The sequence below is a fragment of the Haliotis rubra genome, unplaced genomic scaffold, assembly GCF_003918875.1.
Source record: "Haliotis rubra isolate DU_JTF1 unplaced genomic scaffold, ASM391887v1 Scf6, whole genome shotgun sequence".
NCBI classification, from domain to species: Eukaryota; Metazoa; Mollusca; class Gastropoda; order Lepetellida; family Haliotidae; genus Haliotis; species Haliotis rubra.
In genome coordinates, this window is record NW_025767301.1 from 4,143,258 (window position 1) to 4,157,984 (window position 14,727).

The 14,727-nt window shown below is 38.3% G+C and overlaps 1 protein-coding gene across 2 annotated transcripts in view; it reads left to right on the forward strand.

Moving 5' to 3' along the window:
- Positions 1 to 18: 18 nt before the first annotated feature.
- Positions 19 to 14,727, forward strand: part of LOC124255258 (mitogen-activated protein kinase kinase kinase 11-like) — a 50,468-nt gene continuing 35,759 nt past the window's right edge. For both annotated transcript variants that reach the window (XR_006892659.1, XM_046689117.1), the window contains exon 1: positions 19 to 1,208. Coding sequence is in view for 1 of the 2 variants with exons in the window: in XM_046689117.1 (XP_046545073.1) it covers positions 506 to 1,208 (703 nt within the window). In the remaining variant the exon portion in view is untranslated. The remainder of the gene's footprint in view (positions 1,209 to 14,727) is intronic.

The following is a 14,727-nucleotide window of genomic DNA, read 5'->3' on the forward strand; positions in this document are numbered from 1 at the left end:
AATCACGCGATCAACGAGTTCGAACGAGACTTGGAGTTCTCGCACCTTGCGCGGAGTTTTTCGCTACTATGTGTCTGTTTTGCCTGCTTTGTAATCCATTTTGAGATCGGGAAGTTTGTATTTGTGGTTTTGGAGATGATTTGAATAGTGTAACAACACTGATAAAAGTTATTTAATCCACATATAGCCATAACTCAAGGTCAAAGTACACAAAATGGCGGCGGAGGCCCAAATTGACTGGACAATGGTGATAAACACGGATTTTCACGGCATCCAGAGGTGAGGTGAACCCTATTATGGCACAGACTTAGCCTTTTGGGTTCTAGGAAAGGTGATGGCTGAAATGGATGTATTGAAACTGACAATTTAACGTGTTTTTGTATCTGTCAAAACTGGATGTCAGAATCTACATTTGCATGTCGGTTCCCACCTCACCAGGGTGGTTTAGATATGTGTTCTCTGTGCGAGATTGGGTCATATTTGATTCCATCGAACGCGAAATGCTATGATTTCAGCTTCGATGGAACCCAATTCTAGAAACTATGGACCTCGTGGAAGGGAAGAAAATGATAACAGTCCTTTGTGGACTGCCATCTTTGACTATGAGGCCACTAGAGAAGATGAGTTGACACTAAAGAGAGGGGTGCAGGTGGAAGTGTTATCCACTGATGCCCGATATTCAGGAGATGATGGTTGGTGGATTGGGAAAGTTCAAGAAAATGTTGGGATTTTCCCCAGTAACTTTGTCACCAAAGAAGCAGACAACTGTGCCCTTGTACCTCATAACAAACTATCTGACAGACCCTTTGAAATCAACTTCTCAGAATTACAGTTAGAAGAAGTGATAGGTGTTGGTGGTTTCGGAAAAGTTTATCGTGGAATATGGAAGGAAGAAACTGTTGCTGTCAAGGCTGCGAGGCAAGATCCAGACGAGCCTGTCATCGACGATGTTCGAAAGGAAGCCAAATTGTTCTGGCTCCTAAATCACCCCAATATTGCAGCATTGAGAGGGGTGTGTCTCAAGGAGCCGAACCTGTGTCTTGTTATGGAATATGCAGCAGGTGGATCACTTAACAGAGTGTTAAATGGAAGACGGATACCTCCAGATATATTAGTCGATTGGGCATTTCAGATAGCCAAAGGAATGCATTATTTACACGAGGAAGCACCGCTACCATTGATACACAGAGATCTCAAGTCAAGCAACAGTAAGTTCCCACCATCTTCAAATATTATACAATCAATTGAGGTTATTTAATAGACAGAAATAATCAACTGCTACATCTGCTTCACATACCGAAAAATAACTTGCTGTTTCCCAAACAATGTTTTGATGTTCATTTCATAATGGCTATCTTGGATGAATAGCCAGAGACTTAGACCAAGTGCTAAATAGTACACCATATACACTGTATACCTTTATAAATTACATTAACAAAGCAGTTTCATCTAACAGTCAAATTCAAATATATTGGATAAAAGAGTATGACAAGCTGGTGACTTGTTTTTATATAAACGTTGTATACAAGCCACACAGCTGCATGAATGAAATCTACTGTATGTTGAAACTAAGCATTGCATTGTTTGAAATATAATGTGAAATACTTTTTGTGTAGTTTACATCATGTAGTGTAAAAAAACAATTATGAAGGTTTACAGGTAAAATTCCTTCTAGGAATAATGTGAAAACAAGAACCAACATGAAAGTCATATGTCTATTTTAGGTACATTACCATGAAAGTATTCATGGCACAGGCTGAGCATATAGTCATGGTATTATGTCTATGTGTACATCTATTTCCACAAAATGTGCTGAGGATGGTAGAGATGTAACAATTTGATGATGCAGCAAAACGATTTGTATCCTGATAATAAGTGAGTGAGTCTAGTTTTATGCTGCTTTAAGCAATATCACGGCTGGGGACATCAGAAATGGGCATCACACATTGTACCCATGTGCGACGAGCAAACATTTTAACTACAAGGCTCCCCACTGCCCCCTTCAGTAATAAGGGTGCGATACAATTTGTGTCTATATTTCATAAGTTCATATTCTCTCCCTTTTCACAGGTGAATTACAGCCTTGGATTGTTTGGTTTTATATTTCAGACAGCAAAGATGAGATATTGTAGGTTTGAAACGTATAAGCTTCAGGTCACCATGGTCACTGTGCAGATTTTACTATTTATCGCCAACCAGGCTGTACTAGAGAATCTGCATAAACTTGTTCTTGAACAGTTTCTGTTGCTATTCGCATGTTTTATGTCAATATAACTAATGCATTCTATGTATTGGGATACAGGAATTGTAAATCAATGTTTTGTATCTTGAGATTCATAACATGATACAATACTTCGTGGCATTATCATTACACCCCTGAAGAATGGATAATGGTGCCAAAACATGAGTTTTACCTGGTTGGCTCAAATCCTTTTAGCACAGGTTATATCATGTATACTATGTTCTAAATTTCACCTAATTTCATCAAATGTTTTGATTTGTGACATATATCATCAATATGAAGATCAACATATATGCTGAACAGAAAGAATAACAAGAACAATCATTTTAACTGTAGCCTTCCTGAAGTATAGTCTGGTTAGTGAGACTTGAATAAGCATCTCCTCAATATTAATCACATATCCATTGAAACATTAGGATGTAAGTGGATGCACCCTTAGGACTATGGTGTTGTGAGTCATCCTTAAACTGATTTCATAGATTTGTCTCAAATGGATTTACGATTGTTCTGAATGGAGTAGTACACTCAAATTATCAATACTGTGTAGTTTTAGCAGGTTTAATTCCTGGTTTCTAACAATTCAACTGAAATGGCATATATCGACTGTAAGACTCCCTGATGCTCCAGTGATGCTAAACGCTGCTCATGACATCAATCAACTGTATCATGGCTGAAATATTGCTGACTATCATATAACAACAAAGACTGCACAGCATGTATTTTGGACACCGCAAAACGTTCCACATTTCATCAAACAGTTGTTACTCCTGGATAATCAATATGTGATATGAAGTGTTGGATGTATCTAGCAGTCTGTGTCAAAGACCTTTTATTCAGCTAGCCCAAACTTGGCTATTAGAATTTTTAGTACATTTTAGTGTTATCAGTTCTTCTTAGCTGATGTTGCTTAACTGAACAAATTGAACAGAATTTGACTGGACAGTCTCTGGAACAGACCTATGTCGTATTTACAGAACACTCTGACCGCACCACAGCGCATGCTGAGGTCAGTGAACCTGCCCCATACTCTAAGTCCTGTTATTCTTGTCTGTGCAGTCAGCCTCATTGCATAATGTAAATTGCTGGATGCTTATCCAGCCTACTCACAACATTTACACAAGTAATTGACCTGATAGGATTATCCTAGATCAACAAATCACTGGCTTTAAATGGCCCCATCTCCTGCTGATATTTGGAGTTGCGTTATGATGCTTGGTTATCTATGTCCTGAGTTGACCAGTGGGCACTGATCTCCAAGGACCACCTGTTCTGGACAGTTGGGGAGCCCAGCTGTGTGAGATTCTCCGATTGAAACCTTTGGGATAATTAACCAGTGATGTATTGTTTTCAAACTTAAGGATAATGATTAAGGGTTCCTTTTCATGTAAAAAATGGAATATTTAAGGGGCGCCTGGATAAATATACTATAGCTTAACATGTTTAAAGCCTCAGAACCCCTTGCTTTGCCGTTACATGTGACCCTGGTGATATCTAAAATACTCTGCAAAATGACAAATTATTGCCCACTTGTACTGACACTAAGGCTATATTCTTAGGAACTTCTGTGCAGGTATGTCCAAGTCTTTAACATTTGTTTCAATTTTCTTAAAAATAGATACAACCCACTAAGCTACATATGTTGAATAGGATAGGCCGGCCGATTATTATCCAACAAAAGCCATAACCAAAATTATAATTCAAAAGGTGAATTGTCTGATTAATAACTAGTTACCGTTAATTATTAACAGCTGTTCCTTGGTACATATATCCAAATGGTAAACAAGACGATTTAGCCAGAAATTTAAAGGATTTGTACAGTAGTTTACAGGTAACTCAAGTATGTGTTACTATTCCTGTAGTTGTTGTTACAGTCTCAGTAATGATCCTTGGACTGTCAGTGTTACAACTCTAATCTCTGGCCCGCTTTGGCTTTACTCCCACATTAAGCTGACAAGTGATATTTCAGTCATATGTTTAAGACAATTTTGGGGCGATAGGGTAGCCTAGTGGTTAAGACGTTCAGTGTTCACTCGTCAAGCCGAAGACCCAGGTTCCATTCCCCACATGGGTACAATGGGTAAAGACCCCTTTCTGGTGTCCTCTGCCGTGATATTGCTCGAATTTTGCTAAAAGAGGCGTAAAACTGAACTCACTCACTCACTAAAAGAATTTTAATATATACGGTCAAAGGCCTATAATTACCTATGATTGCTCTAACGTGGCATTTGGAAGTTGGTGTGATGAACACCTGCTTGATAACAGTGTTAGCAGACACAACAAAACATCTCTTACATTATGATATAGAAGTTGTATATCCAAAGAACTTTCCCCATTGTTCTATTATTGCACTTCAATTCATGAGATTTATTGTAATACCTTGTTCACAGTGGGATAGATACCAGATATACCAAAAATGAAAGTGAAAATACATGAATTTATTCCAATTTCACGAAAGAGCTGTTCAAAGCCAGATATTATTACATAGGGAAGAGTGCAAGACAAATGTGGGTGGGCAAGTTACAAGCTCTATTTAAATGTTCCTTATGTATATCAAACTGTTCTTCGGCATAAACTGTCATTAACATGCAATCTTAAATAAGGATTGCAAGGCATGTTTAGGGTTATTCTGTTAAAGGCTAAATGGATTATTTTGGCCACAAGAAATCAACAGTGTCTACATGTTAAGTTTCATGAAAGAAGCTCGAGGATGTTTTGATGCAAATTATGAAACCCCCTGATCAAATTAAGAAAATTCGTCGCATATTTACACTGGGGCAGTGTAGCTGAGTAAGGTAATGAGGTGATTGCATCTGGTGCGTAAATTCAGTCATGCTGTGCACCTTTGTTGTGTGAGATCCACTACCCTGCCTCTGTTGATCTGATCATCTTCCATTTAGGAGGAGGAATCACACAAAAGATGATTATCACACTAAAGAAAATTGAATTATGTGTGCAAGGGCATTCAATGATCTGGCTGGAAAAAGGAAAAATTTAAAATGAATTTTGATGATATCCTATAACTTAAGAAGGGTTAATGTTTTCTTTCAAATGCATCGACAGTTTGAGTGAAAGCAGTGTGTAGCAAAGAGTGAATGTTTGTGTAAGGTTGCATTATTTTTTTCAAACACAGATTCAGACCAGTGACATGTATATACAGTGTATGAAATACAAAAGTGCCAGGCTACCATAAGGACCCACAGACTTCAGAAGTTGCAAATGATGACTATGCTAATAGTAATAATATGGCCACTTATATAGTGCAGAACTCCACACCATAGGGACATGCTCTAAGAGTGAGTGAGTGAGTTTAGTTTTATGCTGCATTCCACAATATTCCAGTTATAAGGCGGCGGTCTGTAAATAATCGAGTCTCGACAAGACAATCCAGTGATCAACAGCATGAGCAGGGATCTGCGCAATTGGGAACCGATGACATGTGTCAACCAAGTCAGCGAACCTGACCACCCGATCCCGTTAGTCGCCTCTTACGACAAGCATGGGTTACTGAATAACCCAATATTCTAACTCGGACCTTCATGGGTAGACATTCTCTAAGAGTAAGAGCATACAACATGATGGACATTATTACCCTGGATAACCCAAGCTGCCTATGAGGCACTAGAAATTTAATAGTCATGACTTATCCCACCGGGTACCCATTTTCTGCTGGGTGAACAGAGGCAAGTTTGAACAAACTCACTTGCCTAAGCCAGTGAGGTGAGACCATATGTGTGCTTTGTTGTTGAGCAAGACAGAAGTGCTACAAACTATAAGTCAAGCTTCCAAACATGGTCACCCATCCAAGGTCTCTCTGTGACCAACGTTGCTATACTTCACCTTATTTGTGACCTGTGCTCTATGCACAAGACCACACACACCACCACTAGACTCTTTATATTCTCTTCTTTTTTTTAAAACTGCAGCTTATTTTGATAAAAAAATATCATCATTTTAATTTGCTGTTTTACATAAATTTGAACCAGTGGGTCTCACACAAGATGTGCATACAGGCAGGAACTTTATTTGAACACTGCATCTACATTTGTTATGCCAACTCCAGGCTGAAGCTTGTATGGAGGTTCTGTAGAGAATGGTGACATGAACATAGTGCGACCAACCTGTTGTAATAAATCAGTTGAACTAATGTGGTGGTCATTAAAAGTTGCACAAGCCAAATAGATTTGATAAAATGTTTGCAAGTTATTCTTTTTCAGAAATTTTATTATAAACTGGATTACTTTGAAATTTTAAAAGGGTTTGCAACATTGTCTCATGGTTGCTATGTTTCTTTTTTTTTATAAGGAACCTAAGTTTGGTTTTTGGCAACAGTGGGAATGAGCTACTTGTTTCTTTACTAGCCTGTGCCAAATACTACTGAGTCTACTAGCCAGAACGTGCATTTTTGCATTATTTCATAGGTTTTTGTCTTCATGTACAACTTATGAGCTTGTAGCCGCCTCCGTAGTGTAGTGGTTAGAGCTTCCGTGTGGAGAGTGGAAGATCGCGAGTTCGATCCCTGGCCGCATCATAACAAAAGACGTTAAGATATATTACTTGTTGGTGACTAAAATATTTCCCCATATTTCTCCACTAATCCAGTTGTTAAAATATGTTATGATTATGTGACCTGCAGACCTTTTACATATGACCAGTGTGTCTACCCCCTTTATTAGAGGTGCCAGAATCCAGTTATTGTGAGTTCGAATAACAAATTCACCACCGTTAGTCAAAACTATGTCTGAGGTAAACAGCTACATACATGCATAATTTTGGTTTGCCTGTAATATGCAGCTTAAATGTTTTTATATGACTGAAATCCTGTTGAATACAGTGTTGACCCATCTCACGCCTTCTTTTATAAGCATTTATTCCATCATTGTTGTCTTCAAGGTAAAGCAAAAAGCTACCTGCTGCCCCAGTTTTGAAGATTCAGTGCAGCAAGTAGTATTTTTAAGGATGGGCTTGCAAACATCCTACCGGTACTTTCAAATGCTACAGTGAGGATGGCCATAGTTTATACCAGGTTTTACAAAAATGTCATAAACAGTGATCAGCAGTCAAGCAAAGATGCCAACAGTTGACTTCACACTTCAGTTGCTCATACTTCAACACTAACAGTTTGTACTATAAATCAGATCTCAGTTTGCATCATTGCATACGAGTGGCTGTGATACAATATTCATCATGATACCATGTGTATGCTACAATTTGTATCCCCAGACTGTGTACTTCATTGGTTGATATTCTTTTTGGGATTTTTTGCAAGTGGTCACTGTCTTGAACCATTTATTTTTATATTACAGAGGTTGACGATGGGATATTGTAGAAATATTTAGGCTAGAAATGTGACTATAAGCCTTATATTAGGCTATTGGGACATACTGGAGAATCTGTGTAAACGAGTTGGTGAACAGTTTCATCCAATCAACTGTTAGAATTCTATTTTTGATATGACTCCATAGTCAGTGATATTATTACACAGGTGGAGAATGCAGACAAATTGTTGTTTGTTGTGAAAAGATACTGAAGTCAGTGTTGAATGAGTAAGTGAGTTTAGTTTTACGCCACACTCAGCAATATTCCAGCTATATGGCGGCAGTCTGTAAATAATCGAGTCTGGATCAGACAATCCAGTGATCAACAGCATGAGCATTGATCTGCACAATTGGGAACCGATGACGTCTGAACCAAGTCAGCAAGCCTGATCACCCAGTCGCCTCTTATAATAAGCATGGGTTACTGAAGATCAATATTCTACACCGGACCTTACGGGTTAGTGTTGAAATAAGGGCAGAAAGCTTTATGAAGCCTTTAAATTAAAATACCATCTCCAGCTTTTTGGCCTTGGGACCAGCCATAATTTCTGAAGCTGCTAAATTGCATTGTGAATAGTGTGAGGAGTTGTATGAAATTTACTTCGTTCCAGTTACGTTTTGACATGTAGAAATGATCCAGTTGGCAAAATGCCACATACAGAATCTTCAACATGCTCTGTATACTGGATGTACTCTTGAATTCTATCTGTGTAAAACACATTTTGATGTGGCAATATTTACTACTCAAACAAAGTTAAACTACACTCATTTTTCTTTTTAAGTTGTAGTTGTATGTTATGGCTGTGAAGAGTGATTAGAAATAGTGGGTGAAAAGATATATAATGAAGTTTCCGCTTTGTACTTTCAGTTAAAGCATCTTTCAAATCTTAATGTTCAAAACCTCTTGATGTTTATCCTTCATTTTGAACATTTAGGTTTGCTTTATGGTCCTAACAGAATCCTCCTGAATTAAATAGCAATATCTTACCTTGAAGAACAAGTAGTTCCGTCTTTGTTCTAAATATTCATAGATTGATTATTAGACTGCCTCTGCGATGTAGATTATATAACATTTCCCCTGTTCCCCTGGCCATGTCAAATCAAAAGACAATAATGATGGTGCTTGTTGTTACCCAGCCTTGTGCTTTACGTTGAGGGAACTGGTCGGCTTGGAATCAGTAGATTATGCCTGGGGTAGCCAGGGGCGGTGGGGTAGCCTAGTGGTTAAAGCATTAGCTCGTCACGCCAAACACCCGGGTTCGATTCCCCACAGGGGTACATTTTGTGAAGCCCATTTCTGGTGTTCCCCGCCGTGATATTGCTGGAATATTGCTAAAAGCGGCGTAAAACCCCACTCACTCACTCACTGGGGTAGCCATGTTAAATGGCAGCACTGGACTAGCACTATAAAAACCAAATCTGGACCAGCCACACACAATCCTGAACGCCTCGCCTTGCCCTACCCCACCCCACCTCAGGGGGCAGTGGGTGTAGCCTAGTAGTTAAAGTGTTCGCTCATCAAGTCGAAGACCTGGGTTCGATTCCCCACATGGGTACAATGTGTGAAGCCCATTTCTGGGGTCCCCGGCCGCAATATTGCTCGAATATTGCTAAAAAGCGGAGTAAAAGCATACTCAACTCAATTCAACTCAACTATTAATTTATCAGTTATAGTTGTCATCATATACAAGTTTCACAACTTTTGACTGACTGAGTTTGGTTTTGCGCTGCTTTTAGCAATATTCCAGCAACATCACGGCGGGGGACACCAGGAATGGGCTTCACACATTGTGTCCTTGTGGGGATTCGAACCCGGGTCTTTGTCGTGACAAGCCAACGCTTTAACCATTAGGCTACCCCACCGCCCCCACAACTTTTGAAGTATAAGTGTGGTCTGACTTTGATGAATGTTTAGCAGCATTCGATTTCAGCTTTTATATTCATAGTATTCTGATGTTTATTGAAATGATACTACCAGAGGATATTTTTACAATCTAAAATTCCTGAATATTTTTTTCTCTACGTCAATTAGATCTGGTTAGCGATCGATAATCATCCTGACTGTAAAGAATGAATTATTGGCTGAAAATTCTGTCAGCCATTGCAGCACTTGCAAAAGATATTGGAAAACTTTGATTTTATGTCAATTTATGCAAAGTGTTCATTTTTAGATTTAGTGAATGTGTTATAACTTGCAAAGGTTAAAACATGTGGTATTGATGTGATTATGCAAGTGACGCAGTCTATTAATGTTATACTTTATAGGTACTGGTAAATAGTGGTTGTGCATAAAATCATTGTGTTGTGATTGATTTATTTGTAAGAATGTATCAGCAGGTTATGGGTAGTCATTGAGTTTGTGTAATCTTGTCATGTTTTTTTTGTTGTGTATTTCAGGGGTGGTGTGGATCAAGTCATCAATGGTTGTTTCTTCTAATTTATGTGTCTTGTAGGGCTGTTACTATTCACTTGCGTATTTGATGATCACACTGTAAACTTTCATGAATTCAATTCATTGATCATGATCACTAGAATCGAAAGTCATAAATGATTTAGAAAGGAGTGTTTTTGCTTGTATTTATGGGTTTATTATCAAAACGAGACAGGGAAAATGGGATATATGTAAGCCAGGCAGGATAATAGTCAACACTTTTATACATTGACAGTAATTTGGTCACTGGTCATTGTCATGATAAATTAACTCTATGGTCAACACATGTCAAAGAATGTAGTTATTGTTTCACCAAATATAATGAATAACACTTCAGCTGCTTGCTTGTTTTTGTATTCATTACCCAATATTCATATAAGTTACCCAGTAGTTGTATTATGTATCATGTTCACCTCACACAAAACCTGTGAAGGTCCGGGTTAGAATATTGGACTTCAGTAACCCATGCTTGTCGTTGGAGGCGACTAACGGGATTGGGTGGTCAGGCTCATTGACTTAGTTGACACATGTCATCTGTTCCCAATTGCGCAGATCGATGCTTATGTTGTTGATCACTGGATTGTCTGGTCCAGACTCGATATTTACAGACCGCCACCATACTGCTAAGTGCGGCCTAAACTCAACTCACTCACTCACCTCACACAAAAGATTTGTTGCAGACCTGGTGTCTTGTCAAATGGCCTGTTACTTTAGCAATTAGTCCAAAACCTGAATCTAGTAATATTTGTGTGGCCTAGTAAAGCTAGTTTTAGACCATATAACACTTTAATGCACTGAAAACTCTGAGAAGTCTGAGTGAGCAGATTAATGTGTTAGGAACAGACTTACTGTCATTCCTGTTCAAGCTCCTTTGTGAGTGATTCAATCTGTGCAAGACTGGTGAATAGATAAAAACACTTAAAAGCTTGGTTCCTGTGTATTTCTTTCATAATCATCATTTTGCAGATGTGTCAAATGTCTCATAGCTCACAGCATATTCGTAGGTCTCTTCATCTTTGACACAACAGTGTTTGACAGTATATAAGCCATGCATTTTCTACCCGGGCACAATGTGTGACTGTGAAGCCCATTACTGGTCCCCGGGTATAAAATGGGCTTCACACATTGTGCCCATGTCCCCTGCCATGATGTTGCTGGAAAACTACTCACTCACTCACGTCGTTAATTGTGTTTTTTAACATGTCACCAGTGGGAATTCCAGGTTAGAATACATCCCCACTAATCTATGCTGGTGTAATAAGAGTCCTTGCTGATGGTGTGTCCTCATTTCCTGACGGCATGTATGGCTGCTCACAGTATCAATCACTAGATTGTCTGGTCTAGTCTTGACTATTTACAAACCGTCATAGATCTAGAATATTGCTAATTGCCGCAGCACACTATCAAATGAAGAAGGTGTATTGTAAGTGAACACCCATAGGGGTAGGGTTAGCTGGGGTTGTACTGAATGCTAAGCCCATGGATGTATAGTCATTCTATCCTTTAAAGAGGCAAGTCTAGATAAACATACACCAATCTGTTATTCACATTTTATAAATTTTCATTTAAACTATTAATTAATACCTTAGAGACTTGTGCAAGTCTAGGACAGGGTTTAAGACAGACCAAGGTAGTTATCAATGGCAATTATAAAAGTCATATACTCAAAGAAACAAACAAAGTATATTGAACATGTTGAATGCTTTTGAAATTTCATTAAATTAAAGTGATGACAACTGATAAAGAAGAAATGCTTTCATATTGACAACACTTATGTAGTCAACAAGTCTGGTGTTCATCACGAGACAAGTAAGTGCAAGATGATTTGATTAGAAAGGACAAGGCTAGGGTTGAGAATGGCAAGATGGTATCAGCACAGTCAACATACCTTCCCTACTGGCAACTGAAATGTGAGCCAGTGGGTGGTGGTAGACAGGTCTCCCAATTCAACATGCAACACACCATTTATATGCTTTCATTCTTACTCTCCTTCCTTAGGTTTCAACAGTATACTTTTCCCAACTAGGCTGAGTTGATGTTGTTCAAGAGAGATGAGTTTGGGACAGGTTGACAGTTTTTGAAATATATAGGTCAGACTGTCTTACCTACATACTGCTGAACAATATGTGTTGTCAGCTTCGTTATATGTTATCTTTTTGTTTAGATATGATGCTGTGTGACACCTGATAATTAAGTCCATACATTCAGAAACAGAGCATTAACAACTGTGAGCTGTTGTTTTGTCATGGAAATAAGTGACAGGAAGTTAAAAACTGGCTCTGCAACATGTTAGATTATTAGACATTTTAAAAATTAACTTTGATTTACAAGTTTTAGAACAACAGTAAAATCTATGTCAAATGAATTGTTTTATTTGCAATAGGATTTAGTTTACCTTGGTAAACAAGTAATATATTATTTTAAACATCTGAATATTTTCAGGTATTTTGAAAACATTGAAAATAATACTGTTCGGAGAGTAAACACGTTTCATGTTGTTTACTTAACACTCCATGTTTTCAAAGTTTCCCAGCTCTTATCTGGGGTTATTCCTGTATATGCTGTAAAAGAACCAAAACCGAAGTTCTTGAAATGCCAAGCACTAGAGTGAAACGTTTAAATGCTTCTGCAAGACGATATCTATATTAGGTCATCGCAGTACTCACGGTGTTGTGGTAGCTCTGTTAGCTGAAAAGTGGACTTATATCTGTTTAATCTGCCCTTATTTCTCAGCCACTGTCATATAAATGTCCATTCAATATAGATAACTAGCAGTAAGGCAACTATTTCTATCCACTCATCCCTATGTGCTTATATTGGATTGACAAAATCAAGTCACCCTAATTTGTGAGTTGCAAAGCTATAGTAATCAACATTTGCTTGGGACTTTTATTAAAACAGAATATCCCACATGAAGTTATAGTACGCTACACAAGAAAATTTAAGGATCATACAAATTTGTACTTAAATGTGATTGATCTACATGGCATGCTGTGTAAAACATGAGATGTTGATTCTATTAAATTACTCGGTCATGTGAAAGAATTAAGTGTTTGTTAACTTTTGGGGGAGTAGTATATTCTAAATGCAGGACATTACAGGTGTTTGTTGACCTATGTACAGAAGCACAGCATGTAGATCAAGACTGGCTTCAAATCTGAAATCTCTAAGAAATTATGAGCAATTATTACGACACTGGCTGCTTCCTAACTCTATGAGCAGTGACATATGCTTGATATATGCTTGTTGTTAAGTTGATATATGCTTGACATCCATGCCATAAGGCAGGATAGGATTTGGCTTTCATTCACTTTGACTACAAAGCCACAAGAAGGCAATCCCTGCTTGTGTGAGGCCACTAAATGGATTGGTATGGCTGAACGACTTTGTTGATTACATATCATCATATCCCAAGTGCATGGTCAGTGCTGATGTTATCAATCACCAGATTGCCGGCTCCGGGCTTGATTAATTACAGACCGCTGTCATATACGTATTAGTATCTTAAATTAACAACAAACAGATTACAATTACTGTGGGATACTATCCATGAAGATCCGGGTTAGAATTGATCTTCAGTAACCCATGCTAAATCCGACTAACGGGATCTGGTGGTCAGGCTTGCTGACTTGGTTAACACATGTCATCGCATTCTAATTGCGTAGATCAGTGATCATGCTCTTGATCACTGGATTGTCCGGTCCAGAGTTGATTATTTACAGATCGCCACCTTAGCTGGAATATTGCTGAGTGCGACGTTAAACAACAAACCAACCAATATTGTGGGATGTCAAGCTTACTGGTGTACACCAACACGTAGGCCAGGAATGCTAGTTAAGTAAAAATGTTGCTAGCCCGCACCATACTTCACTATCAAAATGCACATCGGTCCGAATTGGTGCAATGTTTGGTAATTGAAGATGTTAAATGTTACATTTGTATTGTAATGGTTCATCACCTCTTTTGCGCGACGTCTTTAACATTTTTTATATACACATGGAAACAAATATGGGGACACATTCTCCAGTTTTCTTCACAAGGTATTGCACTTTGGGTGAAATTCTGGAAATAGATAAACGAACACTTGTACTTTCATGTGTTCCTTATTCGTTTCCAGGAGTATATAACGATCTTTGTGTGACAAGAAATAATAAATATCCTGAAACTATTGTGGACAGACTTTTAACACCTTACTAATTAACTTCATCATATTCACAACCAGCTAGCATTTGGCTAGCGGGCCAGTAGCTATTGCGAACGCTGGTGCTAAACTGCACCATCTTGGCTTAACACAATAGTAAGACAACAATTAGTCTGTCGTACAGACCCTGAAGCAAATATATCCAAGAAAGCCCACGCAAGTCTAGAAAATGTGGCAAGTCTAGATTTCCTCAGCTTCAGGGCTCCTTAGATGCTTGATTGGCATTTTTAGAAGATGATATTTGATGATACGTCACGGCCAGAGTTAACAGTTACTGTTCAGTTTTACCTGATGATGGGGCCAGAACAAGCCCTGAAACATTGTACTCGAGAATAAAAAGAAGATGTAATCCAGAAAAATCTCTATGTTCTTCAGGGCTCCTTTTCATTATTATTTTTATATTTTACTATGAACCTTTTTCAGTAAAATATGTTCATTTCAGAGACTAGTTGTTAGTCTAGACAACAATCTGACCCAGTAGTATGCCACTATGTAAGTGAAATATGCTTGACGTCAACCCCATTTTCACCTCGCTTCT